Source organism: Sinohyriopsis cumingii, chromosome 6 (genome assembly GCF_028554795.1).
Source record: "Sinohyriopsis cumingii isolate HCF-2022 chromosome 6, ASM2855479v2, whole genome shotgun sequence".
Lineage (NCBI taxonomy): Eukaryota > Metazoa > Mollusca > Bivalvia > Unionida > Unionidae > Sinohyriopsis > Sinohyriopsis cumingii.
Genome location: NC_142966.1, coordinates 157483586 through 157510610, shown reverse-complemented (window position 1 = coordinate 157510610; position 27025 = coordinate 157483586). Strand labels below are relative to the sequence as shown.

Here is a 27025-nt window from a genome sequence, read left to right as displayed (position 1 = left end):
GAGAGAGAGAGATAGAGAGAGATTCCGGAAATCAGTTAAGATACGTGTACGTAAAACAATCTATTAAAAAGACGATACACACATTAAAAGTATTAAAAATAAATGCAAGTGATACAAATTTATTTGCCGATTATCTGTAAACATAAATTTAAATCAGGTTAAAATTGCATATTTGATTCTTGAATACCTTTTTTTTTTTAAAAAAGAACAGTTTTCAGTTGTTTCAGAAAAATTAGGTGACGAATGTTAACAGTCCTTTAAAAACATGAAAGTTGGAAACAGGAAAGAAAAAAAGAGAGATATTTCGTGAGTTTCTTCCCTTGACAGCTGCTCTTTTAAGCAAGAAGAACTGTTTATACAAAGTTGAAAATGTCAACATTGCGGAAGCGTGTTATATTCCTATTGAAATAATTCACCTTTAAAACATAATTTCAAGGTGTGTTTATGCTGTATATAATGATATGATCATTTCGCATTGATATACATATTTTATTGCATTCATACGGTTAATGCATTTTTACCTAAAGAGAAAATGGTGTTGATAGCTCAAAAGTTATTGTGTCATGTATTTTCGAGGCATAGCAAAGTCTGTATTGAAAAGTCATACAGGTCATGTAAGCGCATTTAGTCGTCTTAAATTAAATATAAATTGTTGTTTTAAAATAATTTATAATTTTGTTTAACCAAAGTCTATTCAATTCCGATTATTAAGTGATGTAAGCTTTAACTGTCACCAAGAAGGTTCAGACGACAATTATTGATCACTATTGTGGCCAGGTTCTAAATTGAGTCAAGAAAAGAGCACGTAGAATCTAATCATCACAGTATTGGATAGTACGAATTTGTTTATCAGTATGCGTAGCTTTCATTGTAATATCACAGTGTTCGACATTGTATTCGATTGCACCTTTAGGTTGGTCTCATCCAAAAATGTCCTCAGACGTAAACATTGATTTTGCCATATGTTCCTGTCATTGCCATTAAAGAATTATCTTCAAAGGAAATATGGATCCAAATAAAGTGAATAATTGCCACTTAAAGATGCATGGCATCAGATTCTAAAAAATGACTGAGATAAATCAGTGATGAATACATACATGACCTGTGTGATGTTTACTTGAGCACTGTTTGATTGACTTCTTATTTTTAGGAACAAACTCAAATGTAAGTGCAAAACTATGAACATATATAAAATGAAATGTTTGTCAATCAATTGTTTAACTTTTCTCTGACTAGACTTGTGTTGGAATCATGATATGGAAAATCTTAAGTTTGATAAACACTATCTCCTTTAAGCACTAGCATTGTTAGCCCAACATCTGTTGTTGATGGTGGTAGACAAACAACTTGTTTTTCTGACTTGACTGGTTTTAGAGAATAACTTTATGAAGACATAATTCATGCTGACCATCAACTTTGTTATTCAGTCAGATTTCGGGCAGCTTGTTACTAATTAATAAATTTGTTTCAGGAAGGAATTTTTAACCCCTGAAAACAACTTTGCACTTGCATTGAATGCCAAAATTAAGTATTAAGTTTTCATCTATGATGTTTTTTAAGCCATTTAAAATATCTTGTTCCAAATTTTTGATCAGTGCTAAATTTCTTCTCCTATAATCTGTTATATATGGATGTTTTTTCTTTTTAAACTTATAGTCATTTCTTTAAGTTATTTCAGTTAAAAAAATATTCTGAATCTCCATCACAAGATGTTTAAAACTTAAATTACCAACCCTACTCATTTATGGAACATATACATCTAACAAACAAATAACAGTGAAACAAGAATAGATACCTTTCTATAGCAAACAAATTCATGACTTTTTAGCTAGCTTTTGACCTTTTCACAAGACCTTCATGAGAGGAATGAAATATAGACTGGTGTCACATGATCACAAGTAGGTTGATCACATGACAAATTCTTTGTGTACACTGGCAGAAGTTTTAATACATAATCATGGCCCAACTGGCCCCCCCCCCCCCATGATTTCAATAGCTTCCATTATTTTTCTCCTTAGAATATTGTTCTTTCTCTCAACAATAAAACCATTAGGTCTTCTTTGTTTTAAATGCATTCTGTTGCTCAGGGTAAACAATATTCTGCAGATGTTTGCTCATCCATCTGGCATACACATCCAAGCACTGAACATTGAGGTGGTCAGAAAAGGTTTGTCACAAAAAAGTTTATAAATCAGTTATTTGACTAACCTATATAAGTGAAACAATAGGCCACCAATGCCTGCTTAATCAGCTGTCATACATACCCTTGCACCAAATAAGGCCATTGTTGAAATAAGTTTATCAGCTGAATTGCCTGGAGCAGTTTTGGTCTTTGCCACATAAATGTCCTCACCAACCCACATCAGATTAAAATCATTCAAATAAAAATGGGCCAATTATCATCGTAATTCTTAAGTTACATGTACTTATGTAATTTTGTTGAACGCTGAAGGGAATGGAACCATCTAAGTTGTAGGGGTGATGGGATTTGGTGTTATAATCAGACATGCTACTTATTCATTGTTTTTGTTCTGTCTTTTAGAGAATGACTAAACTGATTGGAGATCTCTACCCATGAAATAAAATGGTTTCTGCCAAACATTGGTTGAGGTAGTTTTATTCCTGCTGAATTGGTCATATCAGGTAGATTATGAAATTTCAATTTTTTGGCCAAAAAATAAATACTAAATATTTGATCACCATTTTAAGTATTTTAAATTTAACGTGCATCTGTTTAAGTTGATAACTGCATAACTGAAGCACCTCTCCCCCACCTTTACATTGTACCAGTAGTTAGTGAATATACTTGCAATTTCTTCAGTTAACTGACTTGTCTGGGTATTGCATATGTAAATAACATAATGACACTTTGTGGACCCTGACCAAGATGATATAGCAGAGTTTCACTATAACAGTCACATGATGAGACATTCATCAGTCACATGACAAATCCAGAAGCTCAAGTCACATGACTGAAATGGAAAATATATTTTGAAAGAGTGAAAATAGCATCTTGTTGGTTACTTAGTATTGATAGAACAGGCCTGGTTATTTGAAATGGCAATGGACAATAGGGTTGTTATTCCAAATTTGACATGAAAATATCCACTACAGGCATCTTCAACTGACCATCACACAAGAGCAGCAGGAAATACCAGTAAGTGTCTAAATGTGTCATGATGTCTTGCAGACAAGTCTGTCTGCAACAGTTGAAGTGTTTTGTAACTAAGTGAGATCAGACTCCAGCCACCAATATACCAGTATAGGCTTGTGGGGCTGATTTATCAGACTGCAGTTGGGCTTCTTGTTTAACATTTTTGACCAAACTTTAAACATGCAATAAAAGTACAAGGACACATCATATGTTGGATAGAGTTTTGGTTATGACCCCTGAGTTTTGGTCAAGGGTTGGGTGGTAATAGTAGAGTCAAGAATGGGTAAATATGAAGTTTCTTTTGATGTGTCATGGAAGTAGCTCTTGTTATTATTTAGTATTGTGATCATCATTATTTCAAGATTTAGGAAAAATTTGCAATGCTTCTGTATCATGTGTGGTTGCCTGGGCTGATATTTCCTCATTTTTCTGAGTATGGATAAAGAAAATTATGACATCAGCAACAAAATGTAAGTCTCCTATACATTAATGAAAGTGTCTGTTTTATTGATTACTAAGTGACTGCATTTGGAAGAGAAACTTTGATTGGCTCATTAAAACAGCACAATTGGAAGAGAAACTTAGATTGGCTCATTCAGACAGCACAAAAAGTAAAGTTGGGTCACAATGGCTATTGTACTTGTGCTTGCAATGAGTGGTTAAGCAGGTTAATGCATTTTGATGAGAAATTAAGAAATCTCAGCACAGGCAGTAAAGGGTAATAATAGAGCATAGTGGATTGTTGCCCATTGCTTACAATGGTGTGTGACACAAGTCCAAATCCTTATTACCTGTACAATCTGTATTATCTATATCATCTTTATCTGACTGTGAATTGTGATGGATAAGAATTACCATGTTTGGTACAATTCTTGGTTGCTGTTGTTATTTTGGGTGCACTATAGTTATTATGTACTTTTGAAATAGTGACAGGTGCAAGGTGAAGTTGTTTGCATTTGCAGTATGCACAAAGGAGAGAATGTTGGAATTCCTCTATGTTACTTTCATATAGTGTGGCTGAAATTTCTTTGGATATTGTGTTTGTGGAAATTGTACCTGATTTAAGCACAGAGTTAACCAATACTGTGCTAGAAAAATAATACGGAATTAGTCTAAAATGTACTATCTTATTGTAGTTAAAAATCTAACCCTATGCAAAATATGACACTGTTGAGTGCCACCTTAATGCATTTTCTCACTGCATTATAGTGGCCTACTAAACTGGTGGAGGAAGAACCTAGGAAACCCCTGGTAAGAACCACTGGCAAGCTTTCTCACATACCCACATTGGCTAGGCCCAACACTCAAACCCACTTGGTTAGAGGTGAGTTGGAAGTGATTGGTAAAGGTGCATGCTTTAGATCACTTGGGCACTTGGGCCCCCATTTCTTGATTGCTACCAACCATGAATTTAAAGACCTAACAATAAGCATCAACCAGGAAAAAACAAAACAAGACCGACCTCTATGTCTGTTAATTGAATTACTGGCAAAAATTTTATTATTTGGCAAAACCATGAATTTAATTTATAATAATAATAATAATAATAATAATAATGATGATGAGGAATTTGTATGGTGCCTAATCTTTAAAAGCTGTAAGTTATTAGGTCTTTAAGTTTGTTCTTGCAGTCGAAATAAGTGAGTTTTAAGAGCACTCTTGAATGGGATCACTGTCTTTGTGTCTAAGTTCAGTGGGCAATAGTGGCCTATTAAACTGGTGGAGAAAGAATTTATGATTATGTAAATACAGTGAAACCTCACCAGACTGAAATCCAATTGGACCAAGTAAAAGTTTCAGTTTGTAAGGGTTTTCAGTTTACTGAGACCCTCAGATGTCACATAAAATGAGATGCAGTCAGTTATGTCCCCTTAGTTATAACACAATGTGTATAACTAATTAGTGCTGACATTATGCTTTACCAATTAGCAATCTTGTTTCTGTTGATGTTTATAATGTAAGTGTTTACACAGATTTTCTTTTAAGACATGCTTGGTACTTTTATGATAATTTATATGATTTGATAAAATGTTGGACACTGGTAAATATTAGAAGACAGTTTTGCAGAATTTTCCTTTTACATCTTTGTCATTAGTAAGGTTGAAGCTGTCAGCCAATATTTTGCCATATATACACTCTTATAAGTTGGGTCAAACTGCAGACATCAAAGATCCAGATCTGCTGTAGCATAATGTGCCTGCAAATCAGGGTCTGTGTTGTTTGTTTTACTGATTACTCCTAAATAAACTGCACAGACCCAGATCTACTGGCACATTGTGCACCAGAAGATCTGGATCTGTGTAGTTTTCAGTTGGATTTGTCCTATAAGTTAGTATATATGATAAGTTCAAAAGTTAGTGTTTAATATCTGACTTAGATGATCAGCCAATAAATATATCTCCATTGATTTGTAAAAGCACTGGCATTATAGAACAAACACTTTGAAAGTTATCACTGTCATCAGGTGTAAAGAGTACTGATTAGCCTTTCATTGACAATGGTGAAAATATGTGCCAGGTTTTGTTTTCACTTCATGCATGTCCCTAGGCTATTTCTGGACTATTCGCAGACCTCATAACTGGATTTGGCAGCTACCTGGCCACATTTTGAGTTAGTTTCAGTTTTATGTGGTTCATTTGAAATGTTGCAGTTTTCCAAGAGGCTTTTGTTTTGTGAGGTTTTGGAGTTCAGTGTTTTCATCATGATTATTTCACAGTAATTTAACTATGTTCTGTTGCTGTCATGAAAAGACTGCCACAGATAGTATTGTTTTTTAAAAACTTTTTTCATTTTAATTTTAATTTCATTTTAAATACCTTTTCAAGAATTTTAACATCTTTACTTGGTTACCTTGTGGTACTGCAAATTTAAATTTATTTGGAAGGCTTATGTTCCTGATTTTTGTTTATTTTGCTTTTTCTTCCCTTTTCTTTTGCAGAATTGAACTATTTAATCAGGATTACATATTATATAGCCACTAGTGTGCTGATTTACCATGAAATTTTTTACATTTCTACTTATATTGTCATGGGACATAAAGATAGTACTCTCTGATAGTATAGATTTATAACAAATGTAAATGTTTAATATAACATTAATATGTAAGCCAAACTTGAGAATTTTTCATGACAAGGCATGGAATCAGCTGTAACTTCAAGTGCACTCATTTTGAGACCAATTAACAGGACTTAACTAGTTTGATTAGGAAAAAAATACTTAAACTTACATATATCTATTTCAATAGATAAACAACTGTTTTTAGTGTTGCAGTTTTAATTAATTCCTGAATGAACCATGGTGAGGGAACTAATTAAAATAGTTGAAGCAGTGAAGACACATACTAGCTGTTTATCAGTTAAAATATATATCTCATTTTCAGTAATTATTTTGATTCCAACCTAATAAATGATAATAAGCTTTACACAGATTGCACTCAGTTAACCTTGTCTTGCATAAACACTTGCTGTGTGCTCTCATGGTCACATCATAGTGTTAAATCATTGTGAGTATTATTGTATTGCACCTGAGAAGGGTTTATCTAAGCTGCTCTTAGGGGGCTATCTAAGCAGCTGAAAAGGGGGTATCTGAGCAACTCAAAAGGGTATCTAAGCTCCTCTTAGGGGGGTATCTAAGCAACTGAAAAGGGGGTATCTAAGCTTCTCTTAGAGGGTATCTAAGCACCTGAAAAGGGGGTATCTAAGCTCCTCTTAGGGGGGTATCTAAGCAACTCAAAAGGGGGTATCTAAGCTCCTCTTAGGGGGTTATCCAAACAACTGAAAAGGGGGTATCTAAGCTTCTCTTAAGGGGTAGTTAAGTACCTGAGAAGGATGTATCTAAGCACCTGAGAAGTGGATATCAAAGTACCTGAAAAGGGGGTATCTAATCACAAAGTAGATACCTCTCTTTCTCCATGCATTGTAAAGGTAGATGAAATGGGGTAATGTTAGAATCACTTTTTTTACTCGTTTATCCACTTTCATTACAGACACTGACTGATTGATGTGGTTGAAATACGCAGTCATGTCAGGGTGTATACGATGGACCTTTAACTCACATGCCTGGCATCCCAAACAAGCCGAGTGGACATTGGCCACACAGTGTGTCCAGCCTGAGGAGAAAGAAAGGATTGGCAAATTCTACTTCAAAAGAGATGCTAAGGCCTCCATGGTAGATCAATTTTACAATCTTGTCCCTTCTTATATCCAGGTTATGCCTTTATTTCCATATAAGATACCACATACGTGATGATTTATTATCCTCACACTTTAGAGGGTGGTGGTGGTGTATTGTGATATTTACTGTCTGTGTCAGGTCATCCACCTATTCCTTCTAAACCATTGGCCAGAAATGCACCAAACATTATACATACTTTATACTGCCTGTGTTGTAATTATCTGTATGTGTGTGTGTGTGTGTGCATAGAGAGCTAATATATGTATGAGTAAAACAATATATTAAATCGATACTTGCTCATTAAAAATAAATGTAAGTGATACAAATTTATTTGTAGATTATTTCTAAATGTAAATTTAAATCAGGTTAAAATTGCATATTTCATTTTTTATATATATAGTGTGTGTGTATGAGAGAGACAGAGAGAGAGAGAGAGAGAGAGAGAGACAGAGATAAAGCCTGTAGGCCCCTCTCTTGGAATTTTGGGTTAACAGTTGTAAAAGATCATAATTACACAAATTGCAGCACTGAATATATTTGTTCCAAATCTGACATTTTTGGAATATTTTGAGACAAAACTTTATGAGTCCAGTCATAGTGGATGGACATATTGTATTTGTAGCATATTTTGTGTTAAAATCATCGAGTCCCATCAAGAAAGGGCGTGTAACTAATGCATAATGAAGATGAACAGTTTATAGCAAACCTATCCATTCACAAGAGATAGGGGTCAGTTTTTATCAAACCTATCCATTCACAAGAGGTAGGGGTCAGTTTTTATCAAACCTGTCCATTCACAAGAGGTAGAGGTTACTTTTTAGCAAACCTGTCCATTCAAAAGAGGTAGTGTATGATGAGGTTATAGGGCTGAGGAGTGGGAGACCATAAGGTGATTCTTTTTTATAAGTGCAGCAAGAGCAGCTAGAGTTACTTCCAGTGCTTTTTATTACAGATTTGTCTCTCCCCCCGCCACCTTTTTCTTGACACAGGGGCTATAACCCAAGATCCTTTACAATTATTTAAATCAAATATAAAGTTGTCCCAAAAATATATAGAAAAATACTGTAATTGCAACTTGTGTATATCTGTCTTTTAACCCCATCCCAGAGATGGGAGCCCAAAAATCATACCCCTTATGTAGATGGTTACTACTTTAAGACTCTCTCTATAAGCTTGGTGAATTTCTACTTGTCAGTTAAGGAGGAGGTAGATTACCAGACTGATGGATGGACATTTGGATGGTATTGCAATATGCCCAATGGTGTATAGAGCTAAAATGCTGCCTGGGGCAGGGGTCAGATATGCAGAATTTTCAAAATATTATCCTCCTTTAATCCTCTCTCTCTCTCTTTCTTTTTCCTTTCTTTTCCTTTTTTTTCTCTTTCCATTTTTCTTATTTCCCTCTTTTGCCAATCCTACAGAAGTGCTGCCCCAGGGAGATTTGCCCCCTATTCGGTGTGCCATTGATTATGCCCCCAGTGACAGCATTGGAATGACCAGTATCTGTATTCATTGTTACAGGTGGGGAGGTTGATGATCAGGAAAGTGGTCCATTTAGTGACTGGCATTCCATATAAAGAGATACAATTTGGGAGGACAGACAAGGGCAAGCCATACATAATCAATGATCTCCCTTGGCACTGTAGACACTTTGAATTTAATGTTTCACACCAGGGGGAGTATGTTGTATTGGCTGCTGAGACTGAGAGTCTGGTTGGTATAGATATCATGAAGCTGGATACTCCCAGTAAGTAGTCATAAATTTATCATTACATTATCATGGTGATTCAGCCAGTCAAGAGGTTGCTATATTTCAGCCAGTGATAGGTTTCTGTATTTCAGCCAATGATAGGTTTCTGTATTTCAGCCATTGATAGGTTGCTTTATTTCAGTCAGTGATATGTTGCTTTATTTAAGCCAATGACAGGTTGCTTTATTTCAGCCAGTGATAGGTTTCTGTATTTCAGCCAATGATAGGTTGCTTTATTTCAGTCAGTGATATGTTGTTTTATTTAAGCCAATAATAGGTTGCTTTATTTCAGTCAGTGATATGTTGCTTTATTTAAGCCAATGACAGGTTGCTATATTTCAGCCAATGACAGGTTGCTATATTTCTGCCAAAGCTTGCTGTATTTTCAGCCAGTCAAACGTTGCTATATTTCAGCCAATATAGCAAATCAGAGGTTGTTATATTTCGCTTGTTCATTTAAGAAGTGAACACATTTCCTTTCAGATCTTTTCACTTTAATAATAAGCACAAGTCTTCTACAGTTGAGCATTTTTTTGACCAAATTAGTGTGCTTATTTTGTGAATATTTGTTTTTGTGGTTTTAGAAATTTTTGTTCATTTTGTTCATACCCTAAAGTTGTATATGTACCTAACAAATTTACTGTATAGCAAGTTGTTGACATTTACTAGATTCTGTTTACAACTTATTGACCAATATTATTATACTGGTATAAAGCCAATATGAACTGTGGAGATAACAGGTCACTGATGTCATGCTTAGGTGTGCATAATTGTATTAAAGTTACATTGTTTTGTGATTGTAATTCTCATTTAAGATATTTGAAGAAGGAATGAGTTTTGACTTGATTGATTTAACTTTTGATCAAACATCAGTATGTTGCTTTATTTTAGTCAGTGATATGTTGCTTTATTTAAGCCAATGACAGGTTGCTTTATTTCAGCCAGTGATAGGTTTCTGTATTTCAGCCAATGATAGGTTGCTTTATTTCAGTCAGTGATATGTTGCTTTATTTAAGCCAATAATAGGTTGCTTTATTTCAGTCAGTGATATGTTGCTTTATTTAAGCCAATGACAGGTTGCTATATTTCAGCCAATGACAGGTTGCTATATTTCTGCCAAAGCTTGCTGTATTTCAGCCAGTCAAAAGTTGCTATATTTCAGCCAATATAGCAAATCAGAGGTTGTTATATTTCGCTTGTTCATTTAAGAAGTGAACACATTTCCTTTCAGATCTTTTCACTTTAATAATAAGCACAAGTCTTCTACAGTTGAGCATTTTTTTTGACCAAATTAGTGTGCTTATTTTGTGAATATTTGTTTTTATGGTTTTAGAAATTTTTCTTCATTTTATTGATACCCTAAAGTTGTATATGTACCTAACAAATTTACTGTATAGCAAGTTGTTGACATTTACTAGATTCTGTTTACAACTTATTGACCAATATTATTATACTGGTATAAAGCCAATATGAACTGTGGAGATAACAGGTCACTGATGTCATGCTTAGGTGTGCATAATTGTATTAAAGTTAAATTGTTTTGTGATTGAAATTCTCATTTAAGATATTTGAAGAAGGAATGAGTTTTGACTTGATTGATTTAACTTTTGATCAAACATCAGTATGTTTGATTGCCCATCAAGTTATAATCAGTTACAAAAACTATGGAAAATATGGCAGCTCGCAGGTTTGTGGAGAATCTTTAAATGTATTTGTTTGGCAATTAATTTGCTACAGGCTATGAAACATTACAAAATTTGGGAGTTAGAATTTACCAGTTATTATACTTAATGATTTTGTAATGGGGGGAGAATTGCCCCTGGTGGGTGTCCTGCCAAATTTGGTTTTCGTTATCTAGGGGTTGGCCGCCCTCGATGTTATTGCCTGGTTCAAGTAAATATAAATATAAGTGGTGAAACTTATATGTGAAATAGATAGAGATCTGAGCAGGTATATAGAACAAACCAAAACGAGCCCCCATACATGTAAATAAACAATTTAATCAATTACATAAAAAACACTGTGAAAATTCGTTACATCAGGAATATACTCTGCTTTTAGAAATTTAAACTTTCACTGAAATACAAAGAATGCAAATACATGTAGATTTAAATAAAATAGCCGATCTGTTTACTGATAGATTTAGTTCATCATATGATTGAGTGAACAATCGAAGTCAGCGTCTTGTACGATTGCATAACCTGTTCGTCCTCAGTTGTTCTGCTGCCACTGTAGCTGTTCAGACGCTCGGATCTCAGGATGATACTTTCCACCCTCTGTCTCAGGATACTCTCAGAATATGTTTCAGAAATTAATACGTCGCAGGATTGCGTCACAGGATTATGTCTCACTGCACTTCTCTCTATACTTCTCAGTATACATCTCAGGGTAACGTCACATCATACATCCCAGGATTATACATCCCAGGATAATACGTCTCAGGATAATACGTCTCAGGATTATACGTCTCAGGAGCTATTTTCTCCCTTTTAAATAAATATAAATAGAGACAACCGAAATTTCCCGTTATTTATGAAACAGTTAATTCTTCATTACTCTCCCACGTTATCAGATTTTACTATCAGTGCTAAACAGATACTAAGGCTATCAATCGACTCCACATGTTCTATAATGACCCTAGTTAGTCAAATGGCTAATTCGTTATGCCTTGACCTTACACATTAACACATACGCGAGGCCTGGGGTTCTGAGCCAGCCTCAATTTACACAGCGAATAAATAGGATACATCACATCAATCAGTTACTAAATCATTTCAGTCAATACACACTTATTCTTAATCATATGTGGAATCTTCTAAATTCGGCAAATTCACACAGATTCTCATAATCATATTAACTAATGTAATGCATTAAATTCTTAGAACATAATTCTTATGCAAACAAGACGACAAATTCAAACAATTCGTCAAACTTATCTAAAGAAGATTAATGTACGACTTCCTATGCATAAACTTAACACCGTTATACTTCATAAAGCAAATTATTACACAAATGTAGAAAAAAGATTCATGCAAATACAAGTAAATAACTTCAGCAAAGCATTATATATGGCATCAACAAATTACATGGAATTGTCACACTACCTTTGCTTTCAACGTTCCTCCCTCTAATCAGCAAATTAGTTCATTGGTTCCTTTCGACAATAGTCCCCTTTGGACAACAGTTCTTTTACGAGGAATTTCTTGCAAATCCCAAGGAGTCCTACTTTGTTTTCTCTCGTAGAAAAGCTTAGACTGATTAGAATTTCCGATGTGACAATTTTAAAACCTAGAAAATTTTGTGTGGGAAACACGCCCCTTTCTTAACGTAACCAATCAGAATCAAATATCTCTGCCACCTTTTTCCAGAGGTGCCAAAGCCAGGGTCAGCTTGACCTGGTAGTTTGAGTAACAAGAGTTTCTGCGATTTCTCAACTGTGACAGCTTTACCATGAAAAATGAAGTTTTCCTTGTCCCTAATAGTCCGCCTGGCTGCTGTATAAACAAATGCTTAATTAGGAACAAAATTCTCCCTCTAAAGGACATTACCATACATAGTAGTATGGCGATATGATATGCGCTTGTCTCCATAAATCTAATTAATGGTTCTCTGGTCTCAACTAATGTGTTCTTGTTAGATCACCAGAAATTTGCCACTTCACAGATTTATTTCATGCTTTGTAATTACCTGAGATTGAATAACAAGATGGAATACTTTTGGTGTATTAGATTTTTTGTGTGAACTGTAACGTCATAATGGCTCATTGAAGTATATTTTCTTTTCTGTCTGAATCATAGAAGTGACTTGCCAGTCATACATAATGAGAAAGAGAAACACCTGCACAAAAAAATCAATAATGGCCATGTCTTCCTCAGTGTTTGCTTGTACATCTCTTACAAAATACTGTACACATGTTTCTCTTTATTGAGCAAGAGACAAAAAAAATCTTAAACATCATTTGTTTGCTTCACAAATAATGAACAATCCCAGCTCTAAGCTCATGACTGTTCGAAATAAATGAATCTTGAGACTTTGGTTTTGACTTTGAGACTTTGGTTTTGACTTTGAGACTTTGGTTTTGGCTTTGAGACTTTGGTTTTGACTTTGAGATTTTGGGATTAAGGGTCTAATGATGCTTCAGTTTTGAAATCTTTTGAGAACCGTGTTGAAATCTTTTGAGAACCGTGTTGAAATCTTTTGAGAACCATGTTGAAATCTTTTGAGAACCGTGTTGAAATCTTTTGAGAACCGTGTTGAAATCTTTTGAGAACCGTGTTGAAATCTTTTGAGAACCTTGTTGAAATCTTTTGAGAACCATGTTGAAATCTTTTGAGAACCCTGTTGAAATCTGTTGAGAACCCTGTTGAAATCTTGCTGCTTCTCCTAAATTGAAAGTCATATTGTTGTGGAGTTTTGACCAGAAGGCTTCTTATAAAGTCAAGTTCATCCTAAATGGAAATGATGCCTGTTTAATTATGGCCAATATAGCCACTTTAGCAGCCATCTTGAAAATAGTTTTATTGCTATTCCTAAAGACTGAATGGCTTCATTGACATGGTGTTTTCACCAAAAGATTTCTTGTGATATCTAGTTGGCCTAAATGAAAATTTTGACATTCTTGTAACCAGTATTCCTGCCATGACATTCTTGTAACCAATATGCCTGCCATGACATTCTTGTAATCAATATGCCTGCCATGACATTCTTGTAACCAGTATATGCCTGCCATGACATTCTTGTAACCAATATGCCTGCCATAACAGTCATCACGACTATCTTGTTATTGCTACTCCTGAATGGATGGACATATTGAAATGGTGTCTGTACCAAAAGAATTATAATGGTCTCTAGTAGGTGCTAAATGAAAATAGTGCCAATTACTTCAAAATGAAGAGGCAATCTTATTTTTTATTCCTGGAAATTCTTTTCAGATGACACAGTATTGGTCACTTTGAGGGACTCTTGTCAAGTATGGGCAAAACATCCCTTAGTTTAGTCCCAGCTTGAATTTTTCTGTTGGGTTTAAAATTTGTTTTGAAATTGTATGTACTTTTGAAAATTGCTACAGATTTTGAAATTGTGTTGTTCAGAAAATTAGTAGATTTGGATGTTTGAGATTAATGATTCAGAATGACTTGTGACTGTAATTTGACTGTGGAGGTCTTGTAAACCCCTTTGCATAATTTATATACATACTGGTATTATCACTGAATCAACGGAGTAACTAGTTATAAAAGAAATTTTAGGATCTTTATTGCACTTTATGATTGAAATTTAGCATAAAAGAATATTTAGGAAAATGTTCTCATCTAGTTTAACACCAAATATACAATTAATCAACATCTACCACATTATTACATTTCTTGGTCCAACATTGATAATTCCTTGTATTACACTGATCTACCACATTATTACATTTCTTGGTCCAACATTGATAATTCCTTGTATTACACTGATCTACCACATTATTACATTTCTTGGTCCAACATTGATAATTCCTTGTATTACACTGATTAACAATAACAATCACACACTATTTTTATGAATTGTGTGAAATTTTAAAAAGAAGTTACAAATAAAAAAACAGGAATAAAACATTATTTTGTAGTACAGTTTATTTTTTATAGAACTTAAAAGCAATTCAGAATCAATTTCTAACAAACAGTGATAATATGTAGATCATCACTCTGAAATATTGTATAGTAGTAAATGAACGATGATACAGCACTCTCTCACTATAAGGCTATTTCTATTATAAGGCAGGTATGGACAAACAAGGGTCACACTTAATTATGTGGTAGTGAAATTATGTATAATTTATTTCATAAGTTTCTATCACTGTAAGGCAGTGATGTAAACTAAGGTTTCCATGTCTAGTTTTATAATGAGGAAGTTCTGTATATTGAAATCTGTGTATAAAGGACACCCAAAGGAACCACAAAATATTATCTGTTGGCATATTTCCTTTATATAGAGCTTAAAAATGATCAAAAAAAAGTTATTCCGGAATATAATGCAGTTCAGGTGAGTTTGTACTGAGGCATCTGATAGTGACAGTCACTGTATGTTCAAAGGGATCCATCAATGTTGTCCTTTACAAGTGAGTTTGTACAGAGGCACCTGATAGTGACAGTCACTGTATGTTCAAAGGAATCCATCATTGTTGTCCTTTACAAGTGAGTTTGTACTGAGGCGCCTGATAGTGACAATCACTGTATGTTCAAAGGGATCCATCAATGTTGTCCTTTACAAGTGAGTTTGTACAGAGGCGCCTGATAGTGACAGTCACTATGTTCAAAGGAATCCATCATTGTTGTCCTTTACAAGTGAGTTTGTACAGAGGCGCCTGATAGTGACAATCACTGTATGTTCAAAGGGATCCATCATTGTTGTCCTTTACAAGTGAGTTTGTACTGAGGTGCCTGATAGTGACAGTCACTGTATGTTCAAAGGGATCCATCAATGTTGTCCTTTACAAGCAGCATTTAGCATGAAGCCGTGTGGGATATAGTACCCAATTTTGTTATAGGTGCCAGTAATGGGGGGCATTGGCATGGGGAGCATAGGCATAAAAAATGTTATAGTTTTGTGTTAAAATTGTTGTAAAATCAGAAGAGTAGTTGAACTGACAAACATGTTGATGCAGGTGGGACACCATGTTCTGCTGAAATTTAATTTTTGTAACTACAATTTAGGGTGTATCTAATCATTAAAATCATAAAACTTAAATTTATACATGTTACATGCACACAAAAAATCCCAGTGCTAAAATAAATTTGTTAAAGAAAAGGAAAAGAACAGAAAGTCTTTTAAGTAAAATGTTTCCTCTAATTGTATACTTTCCATGACACTGTTTGGAGTTTTAATTAATGCAGGATGCGTCTTCAGGTTTATGGTGTTACACTGTATCAGTATTTTTTCCCATATGTATGCATATGGCAACACCCCTATTCCATTGTTGTTTGAGAAGACCCCATTATCTCATGAACCAGCCACACAGGGTCATTGGGGTCACTCCTTAGTGGGAGGCAGGAGTCAGGAAGTGTCCCGCTTCATTAACAACTAAATTTTTTCCTGCAAATTAAAATTGATGCCATTAAGAGAACATTCAGGAAAAATGGTAGACACTTTACAAAGCAATGATGCATCATTTTGTAATGAAACTGAAAACATTTCAAGGTTCAGGAAGTTTCATACTTTATAACCTTCAGAGATCTTCTGTGTGTGTATATTTTATATGGAATGTATGAACTGAGTAGAATCATGTGTTTGTCATTGCAGGCAAGCAAAGACTAAAAATTTTCAACATATTTCAGATCTTGTTTATGCAATGAGCACAGATGTTAAATTCTGTATAACTGTTCAAACATCATTGAATTTATTCACTTAACAATGTAATGGTGTAGTAAAGGAAACATAACACCATGATTACTTGCCTCTAAGTTGATTCCAAGCGAAAACAACATAGACTGTGATCAACTGTCCCATAATACGCCAACAGATCAGGATCTGTGTTGTTTGTGCTACTTATTAGCCCTAACAAACTGCATAGAAACAAATCTGCCAGTGCATTATACAATTAACCCTGACAAACTGCATAGAACCAGATCTCCCAGTGCATTATACAATTAACCCAAACAAACTGCATAGAACCAGATCTGTCAGTGCATTATACAATTAACCCAAACAAACTGCATAGAACCAGACCTGCCAGTTCATTATACAATTAACCCTAACAAACTGCACAGAACCAGATCTGCCAGTGCATTATACAGTTAACCCAAACAAACTGCATAGAACCAGATCTCCCAGTGCATTATACAATTAACCCTAATAAACTGCACAGAACCAGATTTGCCAGTGCATTATACAATTAACCCTAACAAACTGCATAAAACCAGATCTACCAGTGCATTTATACAATTAACCCTAATAAACTGCATAGAACCAGATCTGTCAGTGCATTATACAGTTAACCCAAACAAACTTTATAGAACCAGATCTGCCAGTGCATTATACAATGAGCAGATCTGGATCTATACAGTTCACACTTGTATCCAACTTACACACATATTTTTATGGTATATTGGATGCCTTTGACATAACATCTATGCTTTTTAATGGTATCATAAATTCATGGGAAACATCATATGCACATTACTAATATAAAAAATATAAAATAGGAGTAGATTGTTAAACAGTATTCCCTCACTATAGGGCCCTTCATAATAGTATAGTTCCTGTTTTAAGGTGAATAAAGTGATGGTTTAATTTAATTATTTTAGTTACTATAGTAGAATTATATAATCTGTTTCATTATAAGGTGGTCTCACTATTATGTGTTATACTCCATGACTCCCTTAGACAGTATTATAATGAGAGAGTACTGTATAATGTATTTCCTTATAAGGCAGTCATACTAAAAGGCAGTCTACTCCACGACTCCCTTGGACAGTGTTATAATGAGAGTACTGTATAATGTATTTCATTATGAGACAGACTAAATGGTAGAATACTCCATGACCACCTTGAAAAGTGTTATAATGAGAGAGTACTGTATAATGTATTTCCTTATAAGGCAGTCATACTAAAAGGCAGTCTACTCCACGACTCCCTTGGACAGTGTTATAATGAGAGTACTGTATAATGTATTTCATTATGAGACAGACTAAATGGTAGAATACTCCATGACCACCTTGAAAAGTGTTATAATGAGAGAGTACTGTATAATGTATTTCCTTATAAGGCAGTCATACTAAAAGGCAGTCTACTCCACGACTCCCTTGGACAGTGTTATAATGAGAGTACTGTATAATGTATTTCATTATGAGACAGACTAAATGGTAGAATACTCCATGACCACCTTGAAAAGTGTTATAATGAGAGAATACTGTATAACATGTTTCATTATAAGGTAGTGATACTAAATTGTAGCATACTTCATGGCTTTCTTGAAGTGTTATAATGAGAGAGTACTGTATAACATATTTCATTATAAGGCATTGGGACTAAAAGGCAGCATACTTTATGACTCCTGTGGACAGTGTTATAATGAGAGAGCACTGTATAATGTATTTCCTTATAAGGCAGTCATACTAAAAGGTAGCATACTTCATGACTTCCTTGGGCAGTGTTATAATGAATGAATACTGTATAATGTATTTCATTACAAGGTAGTTATACAAAGAGGCAGCACACTCCATGACTCCCTTAAACAGTGTTATAATGAGGGATCACTGTATAATATATTTCATTATAAGGCAGTCTCACTACCACTTAGTGTGGTTTACTCTGGTTCTTATGGACATTGTTATAATGAGAGAGTGCTGCATGCTGTATTTTGTCATTAGGCAGTCACACTAAAAGACAGCATACTCCATGACTCCCTTGAACAGTGTTATAATGAGGGAGTGCTGTATACTGTATTTCATTATATGGCAGTCATACTAAAAGTAGCATTCTCCATGACTCCCTTGAACAGTGTTCAGCTGTCATAACTATATATGGCATTGTATTTTTTCATGAAATATCTGCATGACAGTCAGATTTAAATATGGAGCTAAAATATATCAAGTCAAATTTTTTTTAAACGTAAACACTGTGGGAAATGAACTTTTTGGTCAGTGGTGTAAGTGAGAACATTTTATCACTTTATAATAGTTTTTATGGTGTGATCCACTTGACCCTTGATTGTCCAAATAGAAGGACACAGATGTGGAGAAAGGAGATTTTAGTAATCATTAGTGCTGCTGCTTTAGTGTAAATTGTCCAAATAATGTACTGACAAGTTGTGATTAGAAGTTCTTGGGAAAATTTCAGTCAAAGTCTTACAGTATCAAGGTTCATCCAATCCTACAAGTTGTATGTGTTTGCAACCAACTACATTTCACTTTTTTCTTTAGAAAATTAGTTTAAAATCATTTTTGAAAGATATCAGTATACTGTAATATACTGTTGCCATGTCAGTGTCCAGTTAGAACCATTCATATATGGGTGGGGGTATTTTTAGAGGTGGTGGTGGGGTAGTTGGAGAAGAATGAGAATGAAATGGTAAAAAAATCACTTGAGGACAGTTAAGTTTTATTGAAGGCTTACCTGGGTATATTTTTGTCTTAGCTGTCTCCAGGAAGGGCATGTCAGTTTGGTCCTGCCCCTCTGTTAATTACTCATTTACCTTGCTATATGGCCCTTCATTATAACACCATCCCTGTTTATAAGGCATGTTTCGTCATGGATCCCACTTCATTATTTAATACTAAAATTAATTATATAGTGTACATCATTATAAGGCAGACTCACACAATAAGGCAATATACACTATGTCTCCCATGGACAACATTATACTGTACATCAATACATGTATAAGGCAGACTCACACAATAAGGCAATATACACTATGTCTCCCATGGACAACATTATACTGTACATCAATACATGTATAAGGCAGTCTCACACAATAAGGCAATATACACAGTGTATCCCATGGACAGTATTGTAATGTTCATCAATACATGTATGAGGCAGTCTCACGCAATAAGGCAATATACACTATGTCTCCCATGGACAACATTATAATGTACATCAATACATATATGAGGCAGTCTCATGCAATAAGGCAATATACACAGTGTATCCCATGGACAACATTATACTGTACATCAATACATGTATAAGACAGACTCACACAATAAGGCAATATACACAGTGTATCCCATGGACAGTATTGTAATGTTCATCAATACATGTATGAGGCAGTCTCACGCAATAAGGCAATATACACTATGTCTCCCATGGACAACATTATACTGTACATCAATACATGTATAAGGCAGTCTCACACAATAAGGCAATATACACATTGTATCCCATGGACAGTATTGTAATGTTCATCAATACATGTATGAGGCAGTCTCACGCAATAAGGCAATATACACTATGTCTCCCATGGACAACATTATACTGTACATCAATACATGTATAAGGCAGTCTCACACAATAAGGCAATATACACATTGTATCCCATGGACAGTATTGTAATGTTCATCAATAGATGTATGAGGCAGTCTCACGCAATAAGGCAATATACACTATGTCTCCCATGGACAACATTATAATGTACATCAATACATATATGAGGCAGTCTCACGCAAGAAGGCAATATACACAGTGTATCCCATGGACAACATTATACTGTACATCAATACATGTATAAGACAGACTCACACAATAAGGCAATATACACAGTGTATCCCATGGACAGTATTGTAATGTTCATCAATACATGTATGAGGCAGTCTCACGCAATAAGGCAATATACACTATGTCTCCCATGGACAACATTATACTGTACATCAATACATGTATAAGGCAGTCTCACACAATAAGGCAATATACACATTGTATCCCATGGACAGTATTGTAATGTTCATCAATACATGTATGAGGCAGTCTCACGCAATAAGGCAATATACACTATGTCTCCCATGGACAACATTATACTGTACATCAATACATGTATAAGGCAGTCTCACACAATAAGGCAATATACACATTGTATCCCATGGACAGTATTGTAATGTTCATCAATACATGTATGAGGCAGTCTCACGCAATAAGGCAATATACACTATGTCTCCCATGGACAACATTATACTGTACATCAATACATGTATAAGGCAGACTCACACAATAAGGCAATATATACTATGTCTCCCATGGACAGTATTATAATGTTCATCAATACATGTATGAGGCAGACTCACGCAATAAGGCAATATACACTATGTCTCCCATGGACAACATTATACTGTACATCAATACATGTATAAGGCAGTCTCACACAATAAGGCAATATACACATTGTATCCCATGGACAGTATTGTAATGTTCATCAATACATGTATGAGGCAGTCTCACGCAATAAGGCAATATACACTTTGTCTCCCATGGACAACATTATACTGTACATCAATACATGTATAAGGCAGTCTCACACAATAAGGCAATATACACATTGTATCCCATGGACAGTATTGTAATGTTCATCAATACATGTATGAGGCAGTCTCACGCAATAAGGCAATATACACTATGTCTCCCATGGACAACATTATACTGTACATCAATACATGTATAAGGCAGACTCACACAATAAGGCAATATATACTATGTCTCCCATGGACAGTATTATAATGTTCATCAATACATGTATGAGGCAGACTCACGCAATAAGGCAATATACACTATGTCTCCCATGGACAACATTATACTGTACATCAATACATGTATAAGGCAGACTCACACAAGAAGGCAATATACACAGTGTATCCCATGGACAACATTATACTGTACAATACATGTATCAGGCAGACTCACACAATAAGGCAATATACACAGTGTATCCCATGGACAGTATTATAATGTTCATCAATACATGTATGAGGCAGTCTCATGCAATAAGGCAATATACACTATGTCTCCCATGGACAACATTATAATGTACATCAACACATGTATAAGGCAGTCTCACACAATAAGGCAATATACACAGTGTATCCCATGGACAGTATTGTAATGTTCATCAATACATGTATGTGGAAGTCTCACGCAATAAGGCAATATACACAGTGTATACCATGGACAACATTATAATGTACATCAGTACATGTATAAGCCAGTCTCACACAGGTAATAAACACTATGTCAATCATGGACAACATCATAATGTACATCAATACATATATAAGGCAGCCTGACTCTGTAAAACAATGTACACTGAGTCTCCCATGGACAACATTATAATCAGTACATGTATAAGGCAGTCTTACACAGTAAGGCAATGTATTCTGTCTCCCATGGACAGCATTATATAATTTACATCGATACATGTATAAGGCAGTCTCACATTTTAAGGCAAGTACACTGACTCCCATGGACAGTGATGTACAAGGCAGTCTCAAACAGTAAGGCAAGTACACTGTCTCCCATGGACAGCATTATATAATTTACATCAGTACATGTATAAGGCAATCTCACATTGTAAGGCAAGTACACTGTCTCACATGGATAGCATTATATAATTTACATCAGTACATGTATAAGGCAGTCTCACACTGTAAGGCAAGTACACTGACTCCCATGGACAGTGATGTACAAGGCAGTCTCACACAGTGAGGCAAGTACACTGTCTTCCATGGATAACAGTATATATAATTTACATCACTACATGTACAAGGCAGTTCCACACAGTAAGGCAAGTACACTGTCTCACATGGATAGCATTATATAATTTACATCAATACATGTACAAGGCAGTTTCACACAGTAAGGCAAGTACACTGTCTTCCATGGACAACAGTATATATAATTTACATCAATATATGTACAAAGCAGTTTTACACAGTAAGGCAAGTACACTGTCTCACATGGATAGCATTATATAATTTACATAAATACATGTACAAGGCAGTCTCATACAGTAAGGCAAGTACACTGTCTTCCATGGACAACAATATACATAATTTACATCAATACATGTACAAGGCAGTCTCACACAGTAAGGCAAGTACATTGTCTTCCATGGACAACGATATATATAATTTACATCAATGCATGTACAAGGCAGTCTCACACAGTAAGGCAAGTACACTGTCTCCCATGGATAGCATTATAATGCACTTGATTAATTCCATATCTGTCTTGAGAAGCTTGTTAGCATATTTGAGTGCATATGTTAAGATTTTCTTAAATTTGTGGATTGTTTTTGTTGTGAACTTGTTTTGTTGAAAATGATCATTAGCATGATTGGATAAAATCCATTTAACATAGACAAATGAAATTGATTAGGAACTTTTGTATACATATGTGGGTGACTTGATTATATCTCCATGCCACCAAAGTATTTCAAGCCACTGTAGTAATTATTGTCAGTACCATGTTAGTGGGAAGTAAGACACAGAAACAGTTTCCCAGCAGAAGCAGTATTGACAGCATCACCAGTTTCGTATGGTTGTGGTTTAAGTTGGGGAGGGGGTGGCAGTGGGGGTGGGTGCTTTGACTTTGGACTTTGCATGCAGGTCAAGGCCTTTATGTTTCCATGTTGAAATAATGGAACTCTTGGATTAGTTCATTATTGTACATTTTTGGTTATGTCATTGGTCTAGGGTCTCATAATTTGTTGAGTAGTGAATGACGGGATTTGTATCTTTTCTTTCACCTTTATCTCCATCTCCACATGACGGGTGTGTAAAAATGTAGTTTTACTTTCACGTGTATCTTCACATGACAGGTGTGTCAAAAATGTATTGTTTCTTTCACCTGTATCTTTGCATGTAGGATCAACCCCAGTGCCAGATTTCCTGCACACAATGAGGAGGCAATTTACCTTAGAAGAGATGAATTTCATCAAGTCCTCAGGTCAGGAGGCACATCAACTGAGAACCTTCTACAGACTATGGGTAAATTTGGACAAGTTTAAATATATTCACCAAAGTTGTTGTTACACATATATTCTGAATTTAATTACAGGTAATAGTTATAACGTGGAGTATCTTGGCAACACAGTTTTATAATGTTGCATTGTGGATCATAAAACGTGTATTTTAAAATCTTTAACAGAATAATGTTTTATGATATTTAGTTACTTTAATGTTGTATATTTAAAAAGAAATTCATCATAATTATAGAATTTCTGATGATGAATGAATGAATAAGAAATACATCTGTAAATTGTTTGGATAATTTTTGTTTTATGTCATTGTTTCTTCATATAAAATGAATTTTGATAACTCACTGTTGTGAGCCCAGCATTTTTGCTCCAGTTTTCAAGATCAAAGTTTTTGTGTTATTTACTGGTATTAAAAAGTAGTTTTGATAACCAGTCATAGGTTACTGTGCTTCCAATGCTACCGGTATTCCTTCCAGTTCTTATGCTCTTTCAGCCATGGTAAAGTGACCCATTTCACAGTAGAGTTCATTTTGATTAATTACCCATACAAATCCAATCATTTTGGTAAGACCTCAAACTGAAACTTCCCAAAGTATATATTTTTTAACTGCGTAATGAAAATTAGATATTACTTTTTACGTGACATTGGCTGCAAAAATGAGGTGTTTTTTCTTCCAAAAATTTAAACCTCACCACTTTTACTTTGTATATTTTTCATTTTCAGTGTCTGAAGGAAAGTTATGTGAAGGCTTTAGGAATAGGCATTGGCTTTGAGGTCGAGAGGCTGAACTTTGACCTTGCGAGCCCATTATTACAAGAAAACAACATTGTAACTGACACTACTCTGAGTGTAGATGGCAAGCTTCAGGCTGACTGGAAGTTTGAGGAGCATATAGTGGATAATCACTGTATAGCTGTAGCTAGGAAAAGTAAGACAAATGTAAGTACTCATATACCTACATGCACACTATAATGGGTATTGTTTTATGAGCTGCAAATGTTTACTGGGTTTTATATTAATCTTTCTGTAAAACAATTATCATGTTACCTCTACATCTGTCAATATACATTTTAACTTTGACCCTTTACCCCAAACAGTAAACATCTAGTTTTATTTAGACCCTTAAGCCCTAATAATAGACATCCATTTTTCCTTAGACCCTTGTTCTAATAATAAACATTCATTTTTCCTTAGACCCTTGTTTCAATAATAAACATCCATTTTTATTTAGACCACAAACCCCTAATAATAAACATTCATTTTTACTTAGACCCAGAACCCCTAACAGTAAAGATCCATTATGACTTGGATGCCTAACCCCTAACAATAAATAGCTATTTTTACTTAGACCTTTAGCTGCAATAATAAGCATCCATTTTTACTTAGACCCGTAACCCCTAACAATAAATATCCATTTTTATTGTAGTTCTGCAAGAAATGACATCAGTAAACAAATAACCTTATGCATGAGATGTATCTCATAAATTAAATTTTTCAGTTGTACATATGTTTGAAGACAAACTTAAATTTCTCTCTTCATTCGGAAAATGTACTATACTCCTTGAATTCCATTATTAGTAGTAGTCATATGAATACACTGTATTCCTTGAATTCCATCATTTGCAATAGTCATATGAATACATTGTACTCCTTGAATTCCATTATCAGCAATACTCATATGAATACACAGTACTCCATGAATTCCATTATTTACAATAGTCATATGAATACACAGTACTCCTTGAATTCCATTATTTGCAGTAGTCATATGAATACACAGTACTCCTTGAATTCCATTATTTGCAATAGTCACATGAATACTCAGTACTCCTTGAATTCCATTATTTGCAATAGTCGTATGAATACACTGTACTCCCTGAATTTCATTATTAGCAGTAGTCATATGAATACACAGTACTCCTTGAATTCCGTTATTTGCAATAGTCATATGAATACACTGTACTCCTTGAATTCCATTATTTGTAGTAGTTATATTATACCATTATACTTTTGGTGTAATCATTAAGCTTTTTTCACCAGATTAAGTCTTACACTCGCCTGTGTATGGATTATGCTTTTCTGGTACATTAAAAATTACATTTAAAGTAAAGCAGTAAATACTTGTGTTTGTCATTTATATTAACATCTTTTTAACATCTTCCACTCATCATAAAAAATTATAATATTCCAAGAAGAAAGAATGCTGCATGAGAATAGCATAAGATCTAATTTGTCAAGCATAGACCTACAATTAATTTTCTAATTTTCTGTTTATAGCAACTGTCAGTGACCCATTTCAAAGAAAACAGTTAGCTTTCTTTAATTTCAAACTATGTCTGGTTAGGTTTTGACTCTTGTATTTATATTTCATTAAATAACTTTGTAATTTAATACTTTCTTGTTTCAGACACCTCTAACTCAGGAAGCAAACAAATTTAAAATGCTGACTTTCCTTGAGTTGGTAGATGGGGCTGTACCCTTGTCTGAACCAGATCTGAACTACTGGGAAAGCTTCAGGACAAAGTCTGAAGACCAGTTTCAGAAAAATCAGAGATAACCTTCAGGTTATTCTAGGCATTGGAATTACAGTCTGTGATTTGTATTGTTCAGGGATGAATATATGGACTTGGATTTGACAGTTGAAATTTTTCCTAAAGTCATTTTTTTAAATGAACTCTCCCTTCCCAAATTCAGTGGATTATGTACCACCTTTTTTATCTTAGTAACGACTGTTTTTAGTTATTTATTTAGCACAGCGCCCATTTACCTGATTGTGTTCCCATGACTTAAAATTCAATTTTGCAATTCACTATTGGGTCATTATTCTAGGGAGTACGTTTTTAGTCTGCAGCAATTAAAATTGCCATGGCCTTTGGCTTAATGTTCATTAAACATTTCAAAGTTAAATATTGTTTTCTCATTTTAGCATTTTTTAATACAGTAGTCCCCCTCTTATAAGGCCACCCCTATTGCAGCAGGGAAGTGGCCTTATAATGAGGGTGGCCTTTCCAGAGGGGGATGACAAATGCGAATAGTAAAGACATATGAAGAAAGTCACAAGTACATTCAGTTCTAAAACATTTAATATTTTCATTAAAAAATCACATGCATGTTGTGAAATAAATGTAAAACAAACTGTTTCATCATTTTCAAAAAAATATTATGAATAACCATTGATATAGTTTTAATGGTCAAGAAATTAAGTGCAACTTGTATTTTTTTACAGCAACAATAATCTCATTATTAAATTGCAATAAAAAATAAAGAACTTGAAATCACGTTTTAGTTAATGAATGTAAGCACGTGCGCATGTGTTTGTGTGTGAGAGAGAGATGAAACAAAAATTTTTCAGTGTACAAGACCATATTTATTCAGGGTGGTTTTTATTTGTAACTTTTGCAAAGAGAAAAAAAGACTATTTTCAGTTACCTGACGATTGTGATAATCCTCATGTATTATGACCCTACTATACTCCATTATCAATAAACACAGCTAAATCAA

At 34.5% G+C, this 27025-nt stretch overlaps 1 protein-coding gene across 2 annotated transcripts; it reads left to right on the top strand.

The window, feature by feature from the left end:
- The first annotated feature begins 343 nt into the window (after positions 1-343).
- LOC149798362 (L-aminoadipate-semialdehyde dehydrogenase-phosphopantetheinyl transferase-like) lies at positions 344-27025 on the top strand. Of its 2 annotated transcripts, XM_089963504.1 has the most exons (7): positions 347-436; positions 2543-2643; positions 7140-7321; positions 8849-9074; positions 23412-23533; positions 24248-24463; positions 25932-27025. In XM_089963504.1, exons 3-7 carry the CDS (start codon positions 7154-7156, stop codon positions 26079-26081), a joined length of 882 nt encoding a protein of 293 aa, XP_089819630.1. In that variant the 5' UTR covers positions 347-436; positions 2543-2643; positions 7140-7153; the 3' UTR covers positions 26082-27025. The 2 variants fall into 2 exon arrangements, with proteins under 2 accessions (XP_089819629.1, XP_089819630.1); XM_089963503.1 differs by lacking the exon at positions 2543-2643 and having other exon boundaries at positions 344-436.

Coding starts and splice junctions, on each gene's coding strand:
- LOC149798362 (XM_089963503.1), top strand. CDS start 7,154: ATGTGGTTGAAATACGCAGTCATGTCAGGGTGTATACGATGGACCTTT. Junction 9,075..23,411: donor CATGAAGCTGGATACTCCCA/GTAAGTAGTCAT, acceptor CTTTGCATGTAG/GATCAACCCCAGTGCCAGAT. Junction 24,464..25,931: donor CTAGGAAAAGTAAGACAAAT/GTAAGTACTCAT, acceptor TTCTTGTTTCAG/ACACCTCTAACTCAGGAAGC.